At 43.4% G+C, this 26,242-nt stretch overlaps 1 protein-coding gene across 4 annotated transcripts in view; it reads right to left on the bottom strand.

The window, feature by feature from the left end:
• FBXO15 (F-box protein 15) overlaps positions 1 to 26,242 on the bottom strand; it is a 48,849-nt gene that overhangs the window by 13,303 nt on the left and 9,304 nt on the right. The window contains exons 3-8 of one of the 4 annotated variants that reach the window (XM_049619597.1): positions 25,209 to 25,313; positions 21,658 to 21,900; positions 20,894 to 21,103; positions 16,430 to 16,556; positions 14,948 to 15,030; positions 13,845 to 13,987 (exon numbers count right to left, since the gene is read on the bottom strand). In XM_049619597.1, the coding sequence (XP_049475554.1) occupies positions 13,845 to 13,987; positions 14,948 to 15,030; positions 16,430 to 16,556; positions 20,894 to 21,103; positions 21,658 to 21,900; positions 25,209 to 25,313 (911 nt within the window). The remainder of the gene's footprint in view (positions 1 to 13,844; positions 13,988 to 14,947; positions 15,031 to 16,429; positions 16,557 to 20,893; positions 21,104 to 21,657; positions 21,901 to 25,208; positions 25,314 to 26,242) is intronic. The other 3 variants (XM_049619599.1, XM_049619598.1, XM_049619600.1) reach the window with 3 other exon arrangements.

The raw sequence follows: 26,242 nt of genomic DNA, 5'->3' as shown, positions 1-26,242 counted from the left end.
TAATTATAGTGGATTGTTTCTGCATGTTAGATGTTTCCTAAAATAACCTGCAGTCTTTGGGAATAAAGGTCATGTCTCCTGTGGCATGATTAATGGCACTACTAATAACATTTCTCATTTTTCAGCTATGATTAGAATTCATTTTTTGGCCCATAAATAGAACACAGAAAAGGCAGGGAGAGTAAAGAATGTTGGGAAGAGAGACTGACTGACCAATTGGTCTGACTGCATGGTCTTTCTATGGCAAACAGGAAGAAGAGGTAAGGGGGTTAAATTGGATTAAAACTGCCTACAGCTAGAACAGCAACACAGGCTCGCTAAACACATAACTGGACGAGCGGAAATCGAGTAAGACAGGCCCTAGAGCGCCATCTGAGAGGCCGACGTGGTAACATGAATAAATGGACCAGACATCTGGACATTGGGGAGCAACTCTCGGGGCGCGGAGATAAATCTCGGGTAAAGAGGAAGGAAGACCCTACAATCTCAAAAACATTCGCCACCGAGTAGTAACAATGGAAAGCTGCACAGACACCAACGCTACAAAGGAATAATTAATAACGACAAAAAAATGTCATTAGACTCTATCAAATAGAATAGGCACTATGCTCTTGGGGTGAGAGAATCTTTAGTATTTCCCCCTTTTCCTTGTTAGGTATGGAACACAAATCTCATGGCAAACACCCAGCTTCTCTCTTTTTCTCGGCTGTTTCCAGATACCTCTGTTTTCCAAACCCCTGATGCACGTGAAATTAAACTAATTTCACGTAGCTGAACGCAGACATAGATCAGTGGACTATGAAAGGAGAGGTCTCCGAACGTGCTGAGGATCAGAAGTTTCCCCTCCGTTTCACTGGCTGTAGTGGCCGCACGAGTGACAGGAAGAAGAGCTGTGCTGGAAGGTGACAGAGGAGGAAAACTTTCAAATCTGTAGGACCATTTCCCTCCCGAGTCCAGAGTTGGTGAGTGTGAGGAGTTTAGTAAAAGCTCCTAAGTCTTTTGAGCCACAGAGTCTCTATTTCTTTCACGCCAGCAAGAACCCTCACAGTCTACATTTGCTGCGAGTATTGTCCCTGGTACTGCTGACAAGAAACTTGATTAAAAACAGGATAAAGTGTGCACTCAGACTCTTTAGAAGCTCCCTGCTCGTTAATTCAATAACGTTTGAAAATAGCTTTTCCCATTGACGTGCATAAAGATTTAGACCGCTGTTTTCACAAGACCTGGTTCTATTTTCCATACCATTGGACCAATTTTCTATCAGTCCAGTTGATCTGAAAATACACTATTTTTTCTAGGGTAGTCCTTCCACACATGGATATTTGTTTTGGGCTCTCCGGAAACTGTTCTGCTTCTCTCACTAAGCATGTTCTAATATTCCTCTGAGACGCGCTCCCAGCTCAGTCCCAGTACCTCCGACGGTAGCAGCCAGACCCAGATATGGAGCATCCCATTCACCTGGCACCTGGCTGAGTCAGGGGCGAGTTCAGAACCAGACCAGAGTCAAGAAGATGCGATGAGACTCTTAGGGAGGAGTGCTCAGGAGGAGAACCTCAGACTTGGACGTGAGCTCTCGAGCTAGCCAGAGCTGCCTGGAAAGGAGGAAGCAGAATTCAGAATGTAGGGAAGCAAGAAGATGGAGAATGGACAGACCAAGATGGACAGACAAGCTGTCTAGACACATCCTGTCCCCCTGACAGGCAATAAGCCCTTGCATCAAACTGTCTGAAATAAAACATCCCCTTGGGTTTTTCAACAACATGAATCCTTTCCCCTAAGCCAGTTTTAGGTTAGGTTTTCCATAGCTTGAAACCAAAATTTGCTTTATTTGTACAGAAGTGTTTTGGTTCTTTTAAAATAATTTTTGAGTCAGAAAATATGAATATATTAATGAGTGAAAAAAAAGATGATGGGAAAACAGATTTGAGATAATGCTAAGAGACAAAAGGCTAAACACAGGGCCCAGAGCAGGTAAGAGCAGATATATTTAGGAAGAGAAATTGGGATGTACTTTTTGGAAAGAAGTGGGACATCTTTTTCTCTGAAACAGGAAAAAAAACCCAAGAATACAAAGAGACCGTAATACAGTAACAATGTGACGGCAGAAGAGAGAGGAAGATCAGGAGGAAGCACAAAGGTGACAATTTTTCTTAGCACAGCAGGTAGTGAGCCCAAGAACCAGGAACAGAGCAGGACGGTGACGGTGATCATACTTAAAGAGTCTTACATGAAATATAAAGGGGACTTATGAGCTCATTAGAAGATGTCTGAGTAGCAAAAAGGGGTAAGTCGAGTCTGAGAGCACCAACGGACGTGCACTTGGGATTTTCCCCCAAGGAACCGGGGAGCCTTCAAGTCAGGAAAGCAACGTCAAGGTGAGAAGAAATACTTTAGCTATTGAGGCAGGGAGGCCACAGGGCAACAAGGAAAAGGTCCCCAAGTAGTCTGACTGCATCTGTAAAACCCAGGCCCCGAAAAATGACGCCAGAAAGGAAACAGAGAGCCAGAAGAAATCAGGAGAAACCCCTAGAGGTCTGTAAAAAACCCAGGAATCATGGATGGTAACATGTTTGTGATCTGAGAAGTGACTCTAAGCTCAACATCCTGAAGATCTAAGTTTTACCAACGACTAAATTCATACCAGCGGAAAAACTACAAAACCCATTACTTATGTTTCTTATTAGACTTCCCTTCCTCAAACAGCTTGTTTTAAGTAAGAGATTCTACTTTTCACAATTGCCTTAATAAACATCTAGGGGAAAAAACACAATGTATTATCTAAACAATATCCTTGAAGATGAAAATATAAACAAAGACCTCATTACCTTCCCTTTAAATGATTTTAAAAATTCAAATCGCCAGAGAGAAAGAACAAATCAAAATCGGAGGTCAAATCTCCAACAGAAGTCACAGTCCAGAACAGCAAGAAAAGATGAGAAGGGCCCTCCCTGGGCTCTGCTGCCACCATTGTGACATCTTTACATTTCCAAGGAAGAGCCCGGTGGCTTCATTTTGCACTGGGTCCCACAAACCATGTGGCCTGTCTCGCTTCCAGGTAGAGTGGCACCTACTCTTGATGAGCTCTGACAAAATAGATATAAAGATCTGGGTTCTCCTCTTGTGTGAACAGTAATCTGTAATGCTGATTTTTCATAAGGGATCAACGGATGGACAAAATAGGAAAAATGTACTAACAACCAATGAGGAAGATGCTGTAAAGAATTATGTTCTAATTTTCATAGGTAATCGCCATCCAGACAGGACTGTACTATTTCTAATGACTTCCAGTTATGATAAATGCTTAGAGAGAATAATCTGGCCTAGAAACATAGAAAGTAATTAGCATCAAGGAACACAGAGAACAAAACAAGTCATTTATTTTTAGAATCACAACAATAAAAATGAGATTAACATGCTACATATGAAAAATATCTGAAACAAACTATTAAAACTTTAAAAGTAGAGCTCTTTTAAAGACAGGTTATCTGGGCTTTATCAGGTTCTGCTGCTGAAGAGCTGAAACCCACTCTTCTGGAAGAAAAAAAGAAGTTTCTGAAACCCATACCTTCTTTTTAACCCCTCAACATTTTCTACTGTGTCTTACAGAGTAAGGACTGAACATGTATTATTTAATCAGTATTTTAACGAAGACCATATTGAAGAAACTCTGTAGGAAAGAGCCTGAATCTAACAGATCATGGAAACATAACCTAAAAGAATTTACTAGGGCAACACAAAAAGGAAGCATCAGTGAGTGGAGAAACGTGCAGGGTCCACACAGAGAACACTCCTCCCAAGGGCAGTGACAGAGACTTAAGGAGAAAGAGAGTCTGAAACCCTAACTAGAAGAGATCGATGCCTTCCAAATTAACACACACATTTATTGAAAATCTCATCAAAATCCAAATGAGATATTTTAAAAATCTGGCCAAGTGATTATTAAATACACCTAATAGAATAAATGGATTAAAGTAATGAAGAAAACCTAGATAAAAAATCATCAGTAAGAAATTTTGTATGGGGGGGAGGGACACATACTTTCATAACAAACTACACAAGAGGGGCCCCTGGCTGGCTCCATCTGAAGAGCATGCGACTCTTCACCTCGGGGTCCTGAGTTTGAGCCCCATGTTGGAGGTAGAGATTACTTAGATAAATAAAAAAACTTAAAAGGAAAATACACAAGTAAAGCTTGAAACATCTTCTTGCCTGCTGGGGATACAAGAAGAAGGGGTATGGCGATTCTCAACAGAGAGAGAGTCCTTAGAGGGAAGGGCTTCGGAATCTATAGACTTTATACATTTCATGTTAATCAAAAGGAAGCATGGGTTTACATACAATCAAAAACCTTTGAGAGATCCAAAAGCAATATACACTCAATGAAAAGGCAAAAGACAAAATGGAGAAAATATTTTCAATGAATGGAACTCCTGTAAGTCACAGAAACTACGGAACCAATCAAACTGAACAGACCCATGGAAATTCAATCAGAAGAGAAATATACAAACAGCAGCAACAGCAGCATATGGCCAGGCATCCTGGAGGCGACCGTTATTACCTCCCTGAGCCTCGAGGAGCCTTGGAAGGCAGGTTCTGACATGGCCGCCCCCTACAAGAGAGGACAGTGATAACCGTCCATGGCCACACGCAGCACCAAGGTAGCTCCCTTCACACAGCCCACCCAGCGGCCACTACAATAGCCACCACCCTCTGCTGTATTCAACAGCTTGTTTAAACAGTCAAGCTAACATTCAAAGGCACAGGTTAATTTAAAACAGTCGGATGTCACTTTCAGTTCTCAAATCATCAAATATTCTTCAAAATAACGCTCGTCACGATAGTGCTACAATCATGAACACCGGAGACCTAAATGCCCAACGTTAGGAGACTGGGTCAATAAATCATGATAAAACCAAACAGTGGGAGGTCATACAACTTTTCAAGAATGAACCTGCTAAAACAGTTTAGTGCCCAGGGAAAATGCCCACAATGTGACTGTAAGGAGAAAGAGCAGACTGTGGCATTGCTCACGTAATGTGGTCCACAGATATAAATATAGCTGTATATTTGAAAATGGACTAAAATAGAAACAATAGTTGTCCTGGGTGATTTCTATTTGCTTCTTTATAAACTTCTACTATTCAGAACTTTCAAATCCTATAATAAAAAGACACTAGTTTTTAAATGCATTTTTAGAACAATTCAACAAGGCAGATGCCAGGAGCGGCCTACTTGAAGAATCCTGTCCCTTTGCTTCTTCGGTCTTGCTTTCCCTCTCGATCCCAATAAAAAGGTTACAACGCACTGTCCCGGGCAAAACGCTTTTACTTCAGCTTCTGCAAATTGGCAATAATTAGCTTGATACAAAGATCAAAAAATACACACTCCTTGCTGCTTTGCATTGCTGACATGCCCTTTTTCAAGCTCCAGTTACACTGCAAAAGAGCAGTGGGACTATTTGCTGCCGGCTCCTTCCCTGGGCTGCCCACACTCCCATCACAGGGCTCACTGACAGTGGTGCAGGGCAGAGTTAACACAGCAGCCCGGGGATGTCTACTCTTGAGAAGGCCTGCTGGCCGGCCGGCCGGCCCACGGCTGCTGGGCACTCCGATTCTGGAAGCATCCCCACCTCGTCTTTCCTAACCCATACAAGCGGCTCACTGCGTCCGAACAGTTTTTATCAGCAACGTGGTTTGTGCGGAACATCCCTCCCTCTGGGGGTCTGGAATCGGGGTAGCTCCAGGCAGAGGGTGTCTGCCTCACCAGCCCCCAAGCACAACCCCAGGTACTAGTCTTTAAATGAGCTTCTCCTTGGGTAGACAACATTTCACAACTTGTGTTTTCACAACTCATTGCAGGAGAAAACAAGCCCATCCCGGTGACTCCCCGGCTTTCCTTGGCGCTTCCCCACCCCCCCACCCCCGCCTTTGCCCTTTGATGATTTTGCTCTGTACCCTTCCTTCCACTCCACCAAATGTAGGTCATTAATAATACACATCCTGAGTCCTGTGAGTCCTCCTAGCAAACTGCTCAACCCGGGGTTGGTCCTGGGGACCCAGTGCCAACAGTGCACCCACATATCCAGAACAGAGCACAGAAAGAAAAATACACGAGGCACTTCTGTACGCTTGACTCACATTTTCATTCACGAACTCCTCCTCCAGTATTTCCTTCACTGTTTATCCCTCCCACCCCTGCCTCTCATATATCCAATTCAGGTGACAAAATGTTTCTTCTCCTAAACTGCCTATTAGCTGGATTTTACTGACAACACACAAAGAAGCAGGTAGCAAATGTGTGCAGGCTCAGGAATCATAAACTTTTCTTTGAACAGAGATGATACGGATCCTTTCAAGAACACTCTTGTCGCAGCCATGACTTGTCAAAGTGGCTGCACACATAAAAATACAAAGAGAAAACGTCTCAGTTCCGTGGGGGAGGAATAGGACAAAGTGCCAAGGGGAAGGGGTCAAACCTTTAGGGAGACAAGAAAGGACACAGATCCTTTTACTCACTACAAGGTGGTGCGGAGAGGCAGAAACTCCTCCCTCTGCATACAGTGTCTGAGAGAAAATAACGTCTAGAAGCTTGAGCAATGCCTTATAAAATGGCGTCCCTGGCTCCCCCTGAGCACACGGCAGTAGAGCCTGCTCTGACCTGAAGGGGCAAAGAAGGGTGAAGGATACAGCAGGGCTTGTACATCACCAGCCTGGGAACTCAGCCCCCATGCCCCACGCGGACAAACGTTGGGATTCAAAGTCAAGAGGCTTCAGCTGCGGCCTCGGGTGGATGAGGACATCACGCCCAGCACAGGGGCCTTGCCGGTGGGCCACGGAGGCAGTACTCGTACCCCCCCCCCCCCCCCCCCCCCCCCCCGTGTCTCCGCTGAGCCAGCTCCGGCCTGGTCTTCCCACCTGTGTGTGTCAGGGGTGTCACTTCAGGCGCCAAGAACTAACCAGGGTCTTCTGCTCTGTGGTTAGCACCATGTATTGTAAAAATAATGACAATAAATAAAAATTTTTAAAAAATCCAAAGGACCCTGTAGCAAAGTCCATGAGACAAAGTTAAGAAAACAGACACAGGGGTATCTTGCTCAGAGAAAATACAGCTGACAGAGATGAAGAACGTCTCAACTGGCCACTACCCGGTCTGATACTTCGCTGGGCTTGTGCCATCTGAATTTAACCTGGCGTGAAACCTTTGATTGTCCGTAGTCCCTAAAGAGTCAATTCCAGAAAGCCTCTTAGGCAAACGATTCCATACAACACATTCTATACTAATACTGCAAAGTGATACAACACATCCTCTGAAGGATGAAGATAAAACCAGATACATAGGGATATCATGGAAAGCTAGTAGTTGCTTCGCTGTAAGTCCCACACGTATGCGAATCCTCTGACAAAAGACTGTGGAACCACAAAAGAAGATCCTTTCCAGTGACGCTATACATTCTTGGTTAGCGTGTTTAACATCAGGAAAGGCCGGTCCCTTTAACTATCCATTTTCAAAACTTAATCAAGACCTGGATGGCAATCACACAGGTGTTTGCTTTATGAGAATCTGTTTTATGCATTTCTCTGTGTCAGTTCACAATACGAAGAAGTTCAATTGCAGAAAGAAAGAAAGAAAGAAAGAGAGAGAGTTAATATGCAGAACGGTGGTTAACACAACACACAGAACCAGCAGGAAGGGACACGCAGGTGGCTCCAAAGTTGCTGGTAATGGTCGATTTCTTAAACTGTGGGGTGCTGCAGGGGTTTTACGGTTTTTCCACAGCCTGTACAATGCAGCATGTGTAGAGAAGAACAGATTATCTCACAATTAAGATTTTAACACAAAAATTTCGTCACCCGTCCCCTATGCACATATGTGTATTTAGATGGATTTTAGACTCAACCTTGTAAGCTGAATAAATTCCCACTGGGATTTTTCAATAAAACTGCGGTGAATCTGTGGACTAAAGGGGCACATCCTCAGAAATCTTATTTAAAGATGGAATTCTGGCAAGCGCCCTACCAAATGACCAAATTCAGGCTCTGTTTGTAAAGCTGTGTCGTATTTGAGGGCAGCCCTTCCCACTGCCCCACGACTCCCACTGCCCCACGATGGTCTAACTGGTCTAGACCATCTCCACTAACCTGTCTCCACGCTGCACTGGTCCCTGTACTCCAACCCCAGCTCCCCATGGTCTGCCCTTCCTCAGAAACCTCCAGGACTCCCTAGTCCCCCGCACGTGCCTGTCACCTGGCCCAGCAGACTTCTCTGTACCGAACTGGGGGAAGGGCAGGCACCGTGTCCGACATGCCTACGCCCTGTGCCCCGGCACGTCTCCTGCTTCAACAACTCTTTGTCAATGAATGAATCACATAAACAAATTGGCCTCGTCCCCTTTACTTCCCGCCACCCCCTACAGATGGCCTCGTTAAAATCAGGCCAGGACTCCTATCTCACCGACGACAAACAGTGGACAGAGACACCTCAAGGGTAGGGACGCAATGATCAAACATTTTATCCTTGATAGGGAGAGACAGTGTTCTTAAAAAACAGGGGCAAGGTGCTGTCATCCCCAACTGCAATGACACAGCCAGAATTTACTAAATATACCACATGGTACCACAAGAGAGTTTCTCAAAAACCTTAGAGGACATTCCAGCTTGCACTTTGCTGAACTGCAAGCTGACGCCGATGGCAACAGCGCCCTCTGCTGGTTCCTAGTCACCGAACCACACGCAGAGGAAATGCATCTCCGTTGAGCGGTCTCCTTCAGGAGGAAATTTGTCTTCTTACTGTGAAAACGGATGAAAGCTCAGCTCCCCACCCTCCTTCGTTTTACTCAGTCTCTTGCGTCTTGTACTAATTGTCCGGCCTCCCCAGCGAGTTATTGTCATGAACGGGAAGTGGTTCAAGGCTGCTCCCGCAAGCCTCCACAGAGGGCCCTTCCTGACCACCCCTGTGATGCCAACACTTCGAAAAGACACACGACTCACACCCATAGGAACGCGGATTCTAGAAGCATGTCACTGAAAGGTACAAATACACAGACGCCGGCACAGCCCTGTGCTTGAGACCCACGCTCTGGAGACCGGCCTGTGCGTGAGCTACACAGGGTTAGAGGAGGGACCTACACGACCAGCTTCAGCCACCTCACCAATAACACGGGAGCGGAACCAGTACCCAATTCCCAAGCTCGCTATGAAGATCGAATTGAATAATTAATATAAATATAAAACGCGCAGAAAGAACCCCTAACGAGCACTCACAAGTGTTCTCTGTACACCATCATCCTTACTGAGGGCACAGTTTAGGTATAAGGAATGCATACAAAGCTTAATCAAGGTTATGCTGTTTAGAGCTAGGAGAGGGTGAGTCCTCTCTCTGAAGTTCTCCCCGAAGACCTAATCCCTGGGGGTTACAATAGGCGCTCAAGGAGAGTGTACATTGTATTAGATAAGAAAGGCTGGAAGTGAGAGGGCGCTTGAGGACATAAGGGTGGAGCCATGGGAGGGAGAGAGACCAAGTTCCCCACTAACACCACCCAGAGGGCATATGCTGTCCCCTGGGTACAGACTGCGGCCCGTTAGCAGCACCCTCAAAAGAACATACCAGGAAGAGGGAGGAGATTTTATTCTCTATTTCAAATAACAGAATAAAGTTAAAAGGGCTGAAGTAGAGAGAAGAGAGGCAGAACTCTCACACCTTCATAAAATTGGGAGGGCTGTTCCTGGGGCAGGGCCCAGATCAGAGGTTGCAGGGCAAAGTCAAGCTCGTGATCACCTTTCAGTTCCTTCCTGGTTCAGAGACTCCAAGATTCTGGGCATAGCAGAAAGAGCACCAAAGAAAAATAAGAAACTCTGAAAATTAAACCACCCCAGCAGCCAACTCAAAAAGCTTGAAAAAGATCAAAACAAACCTAAAGAAAACAGGTGATTTTCTAGGAAATCGTATAAATACTAAAAAATGATTCAATGAAAAGTAGAAAACCTCATTATAACCACATCAGAAGCATGTTTAAAAAATTGAAACTATAAATACTCTAATCTGTGAGTGTAAATGGAAAAACACTAAATACCAAATAAGTGAAACCAGTAGCTTAAAAATAAGTATACATACAACATGAGAAGCTTATCACAGGGGCTCCAGGGCGTTTACCGTTAGAAGATACACTGATGGAATTTGCTACATTAACAGCATAAAGGAGGAAGAACCATATGATCATCGATAGTTGCTCAAAGATGGATTTGACAACTTTTAACCACCATTCCCAATTAAAAAAAAAAAATCCAACTAATTTAGGAATAGAAAGTTCCTTAACCAAAATGCCTTGAATGAACACATAATCAAACCTAGAACAAACATCCCTAGTAATAAAACATTTTATTAACTGCCTATCCCTATTAAGTTAGAAATAAGCCCTCATAAAGGGGAATGTGCTGGTGTCTTTCAAAATTATATGTACATTCGCCCGTTGATCTAGCAGTCCTATTCCTAAGAAAGTACTCCAAAGACAAGCTGGCAAAATATAAAAGGATGTGTGAACAAGGCAATTTACCACTGTCTGTAAGAGCAGAGACTAGAAACCACAGCAAGAAACTGTTAACAAACTACCTACCTATAGTTGGTTTAAAAAGACAATGAGAAAAATCTCTCTGTCATTCTAATGAGTAATCTCCAGAATATATTACTAACGGGAAAAAAGCAAGGAACTTATATGCCTCTTTAAAAAAAACTGGAAGAAATATAAATACATTGGTGTATAGCATTATTCAGAAAAGAGTACTTAAAGGATATGCCATAGGCTGATATGAAGGGTCACCTTTGGGGGAAGGGAGAAAGCAGGGATGAAGGATAAGGATAGAAGTAAACCTCTGAACGTCCTTGTTTTATAGTTTCAACTATAAACCATGTAAATGTGGGATGTAAATTTTTTAATGTAAAAATAGAAGCATAGCAATCCTGAAAAATAAAGAATCAACTGAAAAAAATCATTTTGATTTTATGTCATAGTGGCATTACAGCCACACAGAGAATAATTATTTTAGGAGATTGAACCCTCTGGCATGATGTAACTTAAACCCATAAACAACCATAAAAAAAATCTTAATTAAAAGAACATTCAATGGGTTCATTACTAGTAACAATATCGTTATTTTTAAATTATTATATATTTTGATGTTGTTTGCAACAAAGACTTTTGGTGTGAGAAAAGAGATACAAGTATAATCAAAGAAGCTAATTAAAAACCTTAAAATATTTAATTTAAACATATCCATGATATGCTTCTTCACATTACAAAAATCTACAAACTTCTTAGCACTGCCTGCTGAAAACCCTAAAAGGAATAAAAACCCGAGAGCAAGGTGCATCTCCAGGATCCAGATTCTGGCTTCTAAATACCACAGTGTGGTGGGAACTAAAAGGAGCCAGAGCTCCTAGGAAAGATTGATAATTCCAGATCTGTGCAACAAATGGGTAAAATGAGCTTGAGGTCTCTTCTCATGTTAGAACACAAGCAAGCTGCCAGAGATGACTAGAGTCACGTCAAAAGAACACAGAAGAGGATGACTCATGACAGGACAATCTGCACAGCACAATAACTATAAAAGGAATAATGACTGAAAATAGACTACATTTTTCAATCCATGAGTTCACGGTAACACTGCCCCCTCCCACAAAAACCTCTAAGTCATCTTTGAAGACTGTTAGAGCATTAATCACTATTCTATAAATAAAGAGAAAGGCTCAAACATGGACCCTGCCTTATCTGTACTAATTGTACTTCAGCTAAGTAAATAGTTGATAAGAGAAAACTCTTCTTTATAGAAGAATTCCAGATAATAGACATAGAAGGAATAATAGGACTAGGGAAACATTATTTTTGCAATCTCTAATAAGATCATGGATATAGGTATCCATCATTTGGTCAACATTCACGGAGAAATTTGTAATAGAAGGAGCAGGCCAAAAAAAACTGCTTAACCCACTGGGCAATCTTAACATAGTTAACATTTAGACAAATTTCTTAAAAGACACAAAATACCGAAGCTCACACAAGAAGAAACAGATAACCTAAGTAACCCCTATGTCTATAAAAGAAACTGAAACTGTAGTTAAAAATATTCCCACAAAGAAAACGCCAAGCCTTAATGGCTTCCCGAGTAAATTCCACCAACCATTTAAGGAGGAAATGCTACCAATTCTATGCAAAATCCTCCAAAAAATTCAAGAGGCAGGAGTACTTCTCAACTTATTCTATGAGATCAGGAGTGACTGAGACCAAACCCACACCAAATATTACACACCAACTGGAAGATACAATGGGAAAGAAGTAACAAAATGAAGTACTAACGACCTAAATGAAAACCAAGCAAAACTAGTATGAAGAAAATTCGGAAACACCTAAAAGACATAAAAGTATCTCTGAACAAAATGAAAAACATACCACATTCTTGGATACGACAATTCAACAATAAAGGTTGTCAATTCACCTCAGGTCAACATATAGATGTGACATATTTCTAATAAAAATGCTAATAAGCATAGAAAAACCTAGATACCCTGGGTCAAAAAGCAAAGACTCAGACTAATGGAGCTGTATCAAAAGCACACAGCAGCCAGCTTGGATTAGATCCCACTGATCAAACTAAGGACAATTTTAGCCTCAAAAACAATAATGTCTATAATTATCTATAAATTACTAAATAAAGGGGCACCTGGGTGGCTTGGTTGGTTAAGTATCCGACTTTAGCTCAGGTCATGATCCCGTGGTTTGCGGGTTCGAGCGCCACACTGGGCTCTGTGCTGACAGCTCAGTGCCTGGAGCCTGCTTCAGATTCTGTCTGCCTCTCTCTCTGGCCCTCTCTGGCTCCCACTCTGTCTGTCTGCCTGTCTGTCTCTCTCAAAAATAAACAAACATTTTAAAAAGTTATTTAATAAAAAAAAAAAATCCACAATGACACTAAACAACAAAGACAGAAAGAGAGGGAGCACACCCAAAATAATTTCCACCCACAGGAGGTAAAGATCACATCGATTTCTTAATCTGAACATTGGTGGCCAAAAGAGACAGGATTAAAGCATTTACCCTGCCACTCCAGGGGTTCACTAGTTGATGCGGGGAAGTATTTTACAAAACCTCAGCTAATAGATGTGGAAATACTGACATAATTAGAAAATCACCATTTTCTAAACTCTAAAAGAAATTGACGTAGGCAGGGGATTAGTAATGGATGCCAAATCTATTGGATGAAACAATTTGGGGGAACAGGGTATTCAGAAAAGGAGTATAAAATTTCCCCTGTGAAATTTATTACCAAAAATGTGAAACTTGAATCCATACAGTTCTTTACACCAAACTTCCTTCTTCCCTTTAACTTGGCTGAGGTCCCCTCCCTTCACTGCCTACTCTAGTCTCTGTCTCAGCATTGGTAAGCATGATAATCATGGATGCAGTACATGCAGAAGGGTGGTTTCTCTTTATTCTTACCCTGGGCAGGAGATACACTGGCTCTGTGGGCAAGTTTACCAAGTTCCTCGGAGAAAGAAGGGAAGAAGTTTCGGGCAGGGGAAGAGGCATGGCAGGGCAAAACAGTAAGGGAAGTATCAGCAGAAAAGTTGAGTAGAGAATATTCCAGAAGGTAGAGAGATGGTGATGAGGAGCCAGAAGCTAAAGAGACTAGATCCAGCCACGGTATTTCACAAGTCCTAGAATGAGGTATGGGTCTAGGAAGACAGAGAGCCAACAGATGATCAGTTAAGAAACTATTCTTAACTCAGATATAAAAATTGGTCCCCTGTTGTCTCTAATCTTTTAACTTAATACTGAAGCAAAAACTCAATTATTTCACCTTTCTTGGTAAAGAGATTGCGAAATGTACCACACAGGTAGAAAATCCCACCGCTGTGCATATCAATATGGAGTTGGTAGCCATGCAGTCCATACTCTGGGTTGTCATCCAAAAGGGGGGTATGAGGAGGTAGCTCGTAGGGGCTAAAAAGCAAAACAAAACATACACACAGGTTTGTCAACACCAGAGACAAAATGCTTGAACTGAAAATACTCTAAAAATATCAGCATCCATTTAAACACCAGTTCCCGTCAATCCTCAAAAAGGTTCCTCCCAGTCATCGTCTACACCAGGAACTCAAAAGAAACACTTTGTGCTCCTTTCACCAACTTCTCTAAAACGTCTCTAAAAATGGACAAAGGCATGAGTTCCATAGGTACCCACAAGATCGCCACAGGCGGAAATGTTTCTGGGATCTGCCCAGCGCAGCGGCTCTAGGAGGCGCCCCTGCCCCTCAGCGGTCTCAGTCCCTGGAGGACAGAGGTCACCAGAGGACAGAGCTGCTCAGCAGGAAAATGCACCAAAGAACAGACCTACAGGTCAGGAAGTCGGGCAGAAGACCCAATGCTATGACGAACCAAGTTTTATTCAATAAGAAAAACCTTACTACATAAGGTAACAAACTCAAAACTATTCAGAGCTTTACCTTTTCAGGTAATAAAAAAAAAAATTTTAAAAAAAAAAAAAGAGTCTGAGAGCTGTAGTGAAATGAAAAGCATATTGCCCACCTGAAGACCTGCAAATTCATGGAGAGACACACACAGTGCTGGGCTAAGCAAACCACAACTGCAGGCCTTGCAAGATACGAAAAGGCACAAGAGTGCCAAGCACGGCAAGCACCTTGATGCACCGGAACCTTGCAGTGATGGACCCAACCTGCCCCCACTCGGCACAAAATCCTTAACCCGGAACAAAGAAAGCAAATATGTACTCACGAATAATCCAATTATTTTAGCCACAGCTAAGTAATCATGCCCGTTGGCTTGTGTCTACTGATTAAAAACAGAGTATCTTTGTAGCTATTCTCAGGATGTTCAGATGATATCAACTTCTAATCCTTCACATTGGACAAAACGTGAATAGACCCACGTGGAAATACATACACGGTGGCGGAGCCTAACGTGCTCTTCTCCACAAGCTGATGGAAATGAAGATTTGCCATAACAAAAGCCAGTTCTTCCTCCCTCTGAAAAGTTAATTAGAAAGAAGACATTTTTCAACAGAAATATTTTAATTTTTCACCAGGTCGTTGTGAAGATCGCAGCACATTCATCTTACAGATAGACAGTTTCTTGTAACTGTTAAGATTACCCCGGTACCAACGCATTCTTGCTGCTAATACTTTATTACTATCCAATAAGACTTCTTTGTCAACTGACAGCAGGGCCACAATTCACCCAAACGTGCAGTGCGTGCAGTACCAAAAGGATTAACAACCCAGCACTTGTGAAATATCAAAACACTCTGCCAGGATGATTGTGACAATATACATTGTTAGTTCCAGGTTCTGGAACTACAGAGGGACGATACTGGTAAGACCCTCACACATACAAGGGTAATGCCACAGATACGTAACATGGGTGGCATTCCATGAGGATACATTCCTCTCTTGAGAACCTGTTGACTTGACAAAGCCAGTGGGAATGAAAACCTTCACCCACCAGGCTGAGCAGCAGAAAACATGACTGTAGAGGAACAGACATCCATTTCTCTCCAAGCTCAGAGCCGACGCTGACTGGTATAGTTGCCCCAGAAAGGTCAACCTGAGGCACCACCCAGCAGTAGGCAGCCAGGATAATCGGACGGACCAGGGTCCTTGTAACAATGCAGGCCAGCACAGACTGATGAATCCCAGTCAAGGAAACAGCCAGCAAGCAAACGGACACCTAGGCCACAAGTCACCCTCGTGCGGCGACCACAGAGACAGTGACTGCCTCAGCAGGTTGAGAAAGACAAAGTTAGGTCAAGAGAATGATGCCGTCGATCGTGGTTCCATCTAGTCATTGTTTATACACGCGTGCTGTTATCCTCAAAATCACATTTGTGAACTTCTGTCTTACAACACCCACAGGCCAAAGCTACAGATTTCAACACATGTGTGGCATACAGAGAAACATCACACTGGTTTGCTTTTCACTGGAGTGACTGCCCAGAAAATAACTCCAGAGGAATTGGGGAAGGATAGGCAGGTTACACTCAAGGCCACATCTACAGGATCAGAAACACAGGGGAGACTGGGTTAAACATGCAGGATGAGAGACTTGGGCAGACGCAGGCTGGGAAAGAGGAAGGAAGGAGCACGGATTGACTGGAAGGAGAAGGGGTGAGATTTCTCAGGATATGAACGGTCTAATGTGAACAAAAGCATCCAGGCAGGAACAGGTAGCTTGTCATCTACAACAGGAGAACAGAGTCGCCTCCACAGAACAAGGGGCCATTTAGTTAGAAAAGCAAAACTGGTAAGAGAGAATTAATGCCATTAGTGAAGAGTCTTCAGGACCTCACATCTGGTGTCACGCACAGCAGTGAGTAAATGTGGAATGGGCAGGGAGATGGCATCACACAGGCAGGGACCCAAGTCTTACCTTCCACAGCCCCACCAGCAGGCCTGGGCACAGGCAGAAGATCCGAAGGAGTCTGTCCCCGCCAATCATGGTGGATTCGGTTAAGTTACTCAGATTGTACTTTGCAATTAAAGAATGCCACCGAGGTCTTTGAACATCCATGCCAAAGAAAGGAAGGAGAGAAATGAGCTTTCACACCTGCGGTTATCAATTCTCTTGAGTGTATTTAAAAGTACTTTTGAAGAGCATGCTAATAACGTGCACCTTGCTAATGAACGGTGTGTTGAGGGTCAGGGGATGCAAACCATTCATGTAAATAAAAGGAAAATGGATACACCCAAATTTCTCGCCCAACTATGTTTCTTTCCCCTCCTCCTCACTCTTAGTGTCAACTCAATGGCCCAGTCAGAAGTGGAAGAACCATAAGGGGGAGGAACAATCATCTTCTGCTCTCCTCCCCTCAGAGCCCAGCACAATGCTACAGTCAAAAGTAGATTCTCGGGGTGCCTGGGTGGCTCAGTCGGTTAAGCGTCCGACTTCGGCTCAGGTCATGATCTCGCGGTCTGTGAGTTCGAGCCCCGCATCGGGCTCTGTGCTGACCGCTCAGAGCCTGGAGCCTGTTTCAGATTCTGTGTCTCCCTCTCTCTCTGACCCTCCCCCGTTCATGCTCTGTCTCTCTCTGTCTCAAAAATAAATAAACGTTAAAAAAAAATTTTTTTAAAAAGTAGATTCTCATATGTATTGTAACTGTATGTATCCCTAATTAAGGAAACTAAGGCATAAGCAAAGATGAAATATTTTTTAAGTGACAAAAAATAGCAGGTGGTCTCAGTAGGCTCTTGGAAGCAGATATATATACCTTTTAAAGCTATTATCAAGGATAACTCAGAGAGAGTGAAAATTTTAATACTGGAAAACGAATTTAGTCCAAAACCCTGAGGATTTTCATGGAGGAGATCCACTGTGAACTCTATATTAGAATTACTATCTGAGAGTAAGTAATAACTCAGATGTGTAAGGAAACACAACTCTGCTATTCATCATGAGATTTAAAAAAAAACGAATGAAACATTCTAGAAGCACTATAATGGTAAACATAGATGTCCTTTCCAAGGACCTAGAGATAGTTCAGGAAATTATAAAGGAGATGAGATCTTAATGGTCAATTAGCATAGCTCAGCATTGAGGAAAGTCCCTAAGGAGCTGCGGCCACATGGCATCCAAGTGTTCTCCTCCAGGACCCAAGACACACGCTGGCAGGAGACAGGTATTCAAATGTTCATTAAGTAAAAGAATCAGAAAACGAAGGACTTCAGCTGTTTCAAAGTGGAGGCATGGGGGTGGGAGGAAGACCTGAAGCTTCCAGACTACCTTGGTTCCTCCCTCAATTTTCAAAGGACTTTTGGCACAGAAAACTACACTGGCTGGGGGATGTGGTCAGTGAACATGCGTGTGACATACGATCTCAAAGTATACTCCGCATAGACAGAATACACTGGGAGGAAGCCACACGGTTAGGAACAGGAGTCTGGCATCAGGGAAACTGGAGTTGAAACCTTAAAGCCAACCCTAAGGTGCTCAGAAATGGTAGTCCTTGCCACCATGATTCTCAGTGCAGACAGACGAGGTCGGGCGGAGGTGTGAAAACCCTCCTCTTACACTCTTCAATGTGTTCTAAGTAGGGACAGTCGCCATGGCCCAAGAGCCGTTCAAGCAGACTCCACAGAGAGCAGGCTAAGTCCCCACATGCCTCGGCCTCACAGGCTAAAGAGAGAGAAACTAAGGCTGATACCTACTCAACATTCCTCCCAAATTTGGGGAGGTATAGCATAAACCACAGAACGGAGAACATTTCCAGAACAGAAAATTTAATGAGCTGACTAGAAAGGTATAAATTACAGGGAAATTCAAACTGCAAATTACACAAATAAGGCTTTCACTGTTCTTGAAAAAAATCCTCATGGAGGAAACAAAACAGACCCAAATAACCAAGTTTTTCCTCTGCTGTCACACAGATGCACACGACGATTTGTACTTCTGCATGATAAACACATTCGCTTTCAAACTTGCAATAAAAGAGCCCATCAAAACAAATTCCCAAAAAACACTTCTAGTGTCTCTTGTCCACAGTTTATCAAATGCTGGCTGAAGTCCACTGAGTTTTAATGGAAACAAATTACATTAAATCAATTTTCCCAATGAATTCTAGCATTTGTCACCGCACAGAATCGAGTATTCCCGACCTGGATGGCAGTTGTCAGGAGCACAGCATCTGTAACCGAGCCTCACTGTTCAACACTACCCACTGCGTCTTCCGTGACCATCTTAATGGACGTTAACAATGTGGTCCTAATGCATATAAACAATACTTCATGATATGCCAAGTAACATATTGTTCAAATTAGTACAGAGATTATAGACTGATTCTCCAAACATAACTTCATAGTGCATAAAACCTAAATACTGCATTAGAAAAATCTAGTGTCCATCATGATACCATATGAAATTTCAGAGATTTATCCAAATAGAGGTCCCATTTAAAAAAGTAAACAAGCTTCCAGGGCGCCGGGGTGGCTCAGTCGTTTAAGCGTCCAACTTCAGCTCAGGGCATGATCTCGCAGTTTGTGTGTTCGAGCCCCGCGTCAGGCTCTGTGCTGACGGCTCGGAGCCTGGAGCCTGGAGCCTGCTTTGGATTCTGTGTCTCCCTCTCTCTCAGCCCCTCCCCACTCACACTCTGTCTCTTTCTCTCTCTCTTAAAAATAAATAAACATAAAAAAAATTTTTTTAAGTAAACATGCTTCTAAAATACCTTCAGTAATATAATCAGGGAAGATAATTCACATGTTATCCTTCGTAGCATTAAGGCTATTTTCAGAATACGATAAAACCTGGCTTCACCAACACTAAGAAGTGAAACGCCCTCACACTCCCAGCATGACAAGCAGAAGCACGATCACTGACACGATCCTCAAAGGACCAGCCCCAGATTGCAGAAGAAAAACAAGGTCCTGGCTACCAAGCTGCAAAAATGAGTCCAGAGTCCCGGGAAGCCATTAAGGAAAGCTGTCCTGCCAAGGACGACACCTGCCATCACAAGGACACGGGTGAGAGAAGCCACAGGTAGAGCCACAGCGCACGGGCTGGCAGAACAGTGACGTGGTAAATGCACTGCAATGTCGAGGATGGAGGGCCGTGCAGAGGGCCGCTGAGGGCAGGAAACCAAGCCTGGAGAAGGCAGCTACAACCCGTGTTTTCCATGTGTTCGATGTAAAGCTGCACCTGCTCGCTCGGGAAGTCAGGACGCCACAGCCGGCAGCATCTAGCTCTTAGGAGAAAGTGACTAATGGAGACAAGGGTGAGCAGGACGGACTTCGAATACACGTGGACGCAGCACAGAGCCCCTCAGGACAGAACACAAGGACACACAAATCTGACTGATGCCCCTTCTGGTCTTCACAGCAGCCACACGTGCTAAATACTCGTCGCCATCGTCATCATCACCCCATTTCACACATGAGAAAACTGAGGCACAGAAAGGCTGAGCTACTTGCACAAGGTCACACATCTGGTCAGTTCAACAGAGAGGCACATAAAAATAACTAAGCAGTACTGTATGTCCTAATGTTTAAACTATGGTTACTGAGCATTTACTAAAAGAAAGATATAATAGTTTTTCTTATTTTTTTAATGTTTATTTGTTTTTGAGAGAGAGAGAGAGAGAGAGACAGAGACAGAGCATGAGTGGGAGAGGAGCAGAGAGAGAGGGAGACACAGAATCCGAAGCAGGCTCCAGGCTCCGAGCTGTCCGCACAGAGCCCGACGCGGGGCTCGAACTCACAGACCACGAGACCATGACCTGAGCCGAAGTTGGACGCTCAACCGACTGAGCCACCCAGGCTCCCCAGATATAATAGTTTTATATAACTTTGATTCAAAATGGTTAAAACTAAAAAGCTCAAAAGGTTAGCTATCAATCACCTAGGAATTCTGTTAACTAGAACATTATTCTCTTTGTTAACTAGAATATTATTCTCTGTTACAGACAACCGAGATATGAGGAACTTAAATTTAGATCTAATCATAAATATGATGAATCCATTCTTTTTCTCTTCTGTAGTGATCCAGAATGCAAGAGAAGTCTTGAAGATGCAATCAAATTAAAATACACTGGAGGTATCTTTAAATTGCAAGAATAGTAACAACTGAGACAGCCGGGTGCCTCAGTTGGTCGGGCATCTGACTCTTGATTTCAGCTCAGGTCATGATGTCACAATTCATGAGTTGGAGACTAGCGGTGAGCTCTGTGGTGACAGCACAGAGCCTGCTTGGGATTCTCCCTCCCTCTCGGCCCCAGTCTGCCCCTCCTGCGCATGCACACGTGCTCTAATGAATAAATAAACATTTAAAAAAAAAAAAAGAATAATAACAACTAGTATTTACATATAAGATGTTCTCACCCAAAGCTTCTGTAGAATTAATACTTACCCATTTTTGGAGGGGGTTTTAGACTGGTCCATAAAAACTGGCGTCACACCACACAAATCTAGGGTTGACAATGTGGCCAGCCGTGGCCAAGTTTTGCCATACCACATAATCGTCACTGATGAGTCATTTATGGAAAGGTCAATGTGCTCCATGATGTATTCTTTTCCATTTTTTTCTCTCAATATAATTACCCAACCTAAACCAGATATTCTGGAGAAAGAAAAGCTAACAATGTTGGCCTCATTGCAGAAAGAAAAAATGCTAAAGTCAATTTCATGTATCATCTCTAAAGTATCTAGTTCCTGAAAAGCCAAAGCCAAAGTCCTCAGAAAGTGCCTGACACAAAGTTTCATTCCGTCAATGGTCCTCTCTTTAGACTTTTTCTCCTCACCTAACAAACACTCATTGAACATTTACTGTGTTCTCGGAACTGGCAATACATACATGAGACAAAGTTCTTCCCAGAAGGAAGGACGCATTGGATGCTCTTGCTTTACTGCAGCAGATGACTAGGTGATTTCTGCTTTTCATGAACACATCAGACCGTTTATGTGAAATAGGAAAACACTATATAACTCATGGACGCACAGAAACACAGGAAAATACCAAGAGACAGTCCCCTCACGGTATAAACCGCACGTATGTCCTTAAATGTGCAATACTCTGAGCTCACACCATCACTGTTTCTAAAGCAACACACGTGCAGATGTTAACAGCCCCCTCGAGCACCCGGCGTGCCCATAGCTCGGGGGGAAGCTGTGTACCTGACGGCCTCCTTGGTCTTCACCGGCAGGCCCGTGTAAGGGTTCACAGGCTTGAGAACCTGGGCGAGCGCCGCTCTCACACGTGCTCTCTGCTTTGCAATATACTCTTTCTTCCAGTACCCAGCTTCTTTATCCTTAACCGACAGCACGTTCACAGATCCAGCGGTCTTCTCCACCGAATTAACTTTCCAATTAGATCTTTTAGGTGAAAAGGCCGCTGAATAGATCCTGATCCAAAGAAAACTGGGGGAGAAGAGGAACGTCGTTAACTAAAAGACACAGTCACGTGCCTGCAGAAGTGACACGTTAAATCAGAGATGCACAATCATTTGTAACTAGTCCGATTCCATGAACAAAGCAAACTGAACACTGACAGTCATTCATGTGTTAGAGTGAACCGTGGTTTGAGGGGAGTGTCCCAGATCCACTGACCCCAGAAATCTGTACGAAAAGGAAAAGCTTGTTGCCCCCGGTCAAGTTAAAATGAGTGACCTCATGTCATTTGACATCATCCAAACCACTGGCTTCCTACAGTAATCACTGAATAAGGGATTACAGAAAAATAACGAAGTGACTCCTATTGTGTTATTTTAAATACGTACACTTCTTAAAAGGTTGGAAAGGAAGTATATGTACATACACACACAGAGAAATGCCAACAGCAACGGAACCGTATGTTCCTTTTCCACGTTTTAATTTTTCTACAATGAACATGCAACGTTTGCACAAAGAGAAGAAAATGAAAAAATTCCCTGCATGATGCAAAAAATGAAGAAAACCAGTTAATATTTTTTGTGCAGTGTTGAGCATCACTGGAGCACTTCGCAAACATTAACTACTTTAATCGTCAACAAACCCATGAAGTAGCTACCATTATTGTCCCCCCCTCGGTAGATAATGTCATGAGGCCCAGCGGGAAGTGATCTGGCCCGGGCCAGCCCGTGTGTGCCGAGGAGACGGAGACCCAGGGTTGCACCGACGCAGCCTCAACCAGAGCTCACGGACTCACGCCCTGTGCTTCCCGGCCTCCTCGGTCACAGAGAAATGAACTCAAGGAAACCAAGTAATTTATCCAAATTCCAGTGCCAATCAGCCACAAGGCTGAATTCAAATTCAGCCCTGACCCACAGCCTGTGTCCCTCCCGCTCATCACACCCAGACGAGACGTCACAGGAGCGGTGGCGGTTAGCAGGGGCCAAAGTGAGCCTAAGGCACCTCTCTCGATGCTCTTCTTCAGGGGAAGAAACAAACTTCTCTTAGGGGAAACTGAGACAGGGGCTCAAATCAATTTCCTACTATAAAAGGTGAGCTGTACATAAGTAAGTGTAATTACTTGCTAATTCATGTCTCCACATCTCTATTTAGTGCAGTGGGACGGAACGGCCAATGGCCAAGAGGCAGCTGGGAGAAGGCAATGCCCCTGCAGAGGAGGTCCAGACGAGATGCCAGGGCACTCTGGAGGTTCCTAAGTGCTCGGGCCACCCAGCAGTAACCACAGCGGCAAGGGGCACTTCTCAGACATTCGACCTGCAGATGTGTCCCCTTGATCCAGGTCGGACGTGGACTTTCCATCAAACTCATTTTCTATCAAACGCATAATCAGATCCCTACTGACATCACCCTCTAGTATGCATTTTCAAATCATTTCTCACCCCACAAAATCATTTCACACCAAGCTTTCTGCCTTAAGGTATTTCTCAGTTCGGAAATTTCTTGAGTTTTCATACGTGAGCTAAGAGTTGCAAAATGACAATTCTTTGAGTACATCTTAGGTAAATCTGAAACCGTTTTGCCAAAATCCCTTGCGTAGGCAATTTTTAAAACTCCCTTTACATAAAAACTTGTTCATATTTTCTTCAAAGTTTATTTTACTCATCATTTTACTCCACATAAGTGTTCCCAAATCTCTCACATCAGCACCACATGAACTGCAGCTGACTCTATTCTTGTCTGTGGGCCCGCACTCGCAAACTACAAAACACAGTGCCTGGAGAGGACACAGAGCGGGAGCCCCACACACCTTCAGGTACAGCTACACCTGACATCTGTGCGAAGAGCCACTTACACACCATTATCTTACTGCAGTTACCGTAGCGAAGTCCAAAAAGAACATCCCATAGAATTAAAATACTGTGCAGACTGTACTGCTTATTCATTTATAAAACAAAAATGTCAGGCCTAAGATGCTTTTAACAAGTACTCAAAATCCAGACACATTCATTTCTTGATCACCCAATGCCCCGTCCTGTTAAAAAAAAGAAAGAAAAGAAAGAAAGAAACTAAGGTGGATTTGAGGACAAGAGCCTATTTAGCTATTCTGACTACCAGTCAGGCACAGAACAACTTCAATCAGACAAGTTGTTGACAAAATGGGGCCAATTTAACGTTCTGATAAAGTGTTTCGCAGAGTGCTGGAAAAGAAAAGCCCCACGTGATGATCCCAATCCAGCCTGAACAAGTTTCCCCCTTACCCCCACGCAGGCGGAGCCTGGAGCTCAGGTTGAGGGAGGCAATACCTGCAGGGAGGGAGCAACCTCCCCCCATGTAAGGGGGGCATTGGGGAGACCCCAAGCCTCCAAACAGGTCTCGCCATAAGTCATCAGTGTAACTGGCTACTGTAGGCACTCCTGCCCTCTCCAGAAGTAACGCTTAGAAAATACCATTCACTGTTGACAAACACTTGTTTACCAGTTCAATCGTCAACATGCCCTTTTTGAAGTCTCACTATAAAATCAGACTATGACTCTCTTAAAAATAAAATTCAATGTACGCAATTAAGGTACTTCCTTTAAAAAGAAAACAAACATGAGGATAATTCCATCAGAAGCTCAGATTTTTAAAGGACAACCCCCAAGAAAGTGGGGCAGGCATGTAATTAATAACAAAAGTATGCAAGGAATATTACTAGAGGTGTGGCCCAAATCCACTGGAACGCCCAGAGCCTGTACCTTCTGGGCCTATGAAGTTCAGTGGGAAAAGGGGATATTTAGAGATACTAAGCAATTTGTAATCGATCACCTTATCCAAGCGATTGAAGTTCTATCCTTAAATAAAGTAAGAACCCTCCAAAAAGCTACAGTTTGGGATACTTGATCTCTCTCATGAAAAATGCCTTACTGCACTTTGCTTTGGTGAAATGTCTTCACCTCTTATAAAGAGTCATTAAGAAAGAGACACAAAAATCACTCTACGTCCATTCTAGAACTACTGTCAAGAATATGCTTATTTGCCTTGAACCCACTTGTGTGGGTATGGACACAGACAGAGAGATTCTTCCACAGAGGAGACAACAGCTACCCCAATAGCAAGTTTGATCACTTTCAGTTCATGCAAAGACACTCTTTTTTTTAAGCAAATAAATGCGAATCTCATTTATCATTTATCAAATATCATTTGACCACTTACAGTATTAGACATGTTCCATCTATGTCTAAACACACTTTTGAAATTACTTTAAATTTCAAAAAATGGTTAAAAAGGTCTTACTAGTTTTCATGACTTCCATCAACATGCCATCAAAAGATGATAGAGAGATTTGGTTTTCTCCTTACTTGTCATTGGCCAGATGATAAAAGCGCTTATTCACACATCCCGTACACAGCAGGGTCACAGCATCCAAGTTGGAAAAGATCTTCAGCAACACTTCTGAAGGCATGCTGAGAGAGGGGAGGAGATCGGAGAGGTGGGCAAACACATCAGCTAGAAGTTACCCACAAAACTGGCTGTTCATCTCCAGACAGAAGGTGACTGGCACCTGTCCCGTACAAGAGGCTAACTGCACCCCTGCCTTCCCGTTTTCTCAACTGAAATGTTCTGGCTACCACAGTCCTCGTGACATAAACGAATCCAGAGACCCAAGGGTACAGGAACCTAACTTCCTTGGCATGTTAACCATATTCACACGCTGTGAATCAACACGCAGGTTTCCCTACCTCCCTCGTGAAAGTATGCATCATCCCTTGGTGAGATAGAAGGAAACAAGAGAAAAAGAATGCATTCTTAGCTATTAAGAAGAAATAACACAGAATCCTCCCCCTCAAAGAAGAGACTGGAATAGGAAATACCAGCTTCTTTTCTACCTAGCCCATACCCCCCTCACCCACCCTCTTCCTTCATATCCTCATGCTCCAGACCTTCCTCTGGGGCTTTCCAGAGAGTTCAAGCCCCATAAGATTTTCTGAATTCTCTCTTCCTTTTTTCCCATTTATTGCCTAAATAAATTACATTGAGGTGCATTCTCAATATCCCATTCTCAATATTTGTATGATCTTACACTGTTACAAAACACTGAGAGAACCAGAAATTATCTAGAAAGCCTTACCGATATTACGAAGTCAGGAATGGGCACGTATGGACCTCAGGCAGAAAAAACAACAACAAAAACCAAAAGGAAGCTAGCGAACACTGTTGGGGTGAGGGGTGGGGACCTCAGGATAAAGAACTGAGGCAGGAAACCCTTTGGCCAATTTAGAATGGCTGCCCATACTCTGCCCTTGTCATCTTAACTATGTTAAATTTTTAGATTGTGATGAAAATCGTTATCAAATGTTTCACAGGGAAATAATCAGTCCTAAAATCCTGATAA

The sequence above is a fragment of the Panthera uncia genome (assembly GCF_023721935.1).
Source record: "Panthera uncia isolate 11264 chromosome D3 unlocalized genomic scaffold, Puncia_PCG_1.0 HiC_scaffold_8, whole genome shotgun sequence".
In the NCBI taxonomy this organism is placed as follows: domain Eukaryota; kingdom Metazoa; phylum Chordata; class Mammalia; order Carnivora; family Felidae; genus Panthera; species Panthera uncia.
Note: the sequence above shows the minus strand (reverse complement) of the source record. Positions and strands in the feature narration are given on the sequence as shown.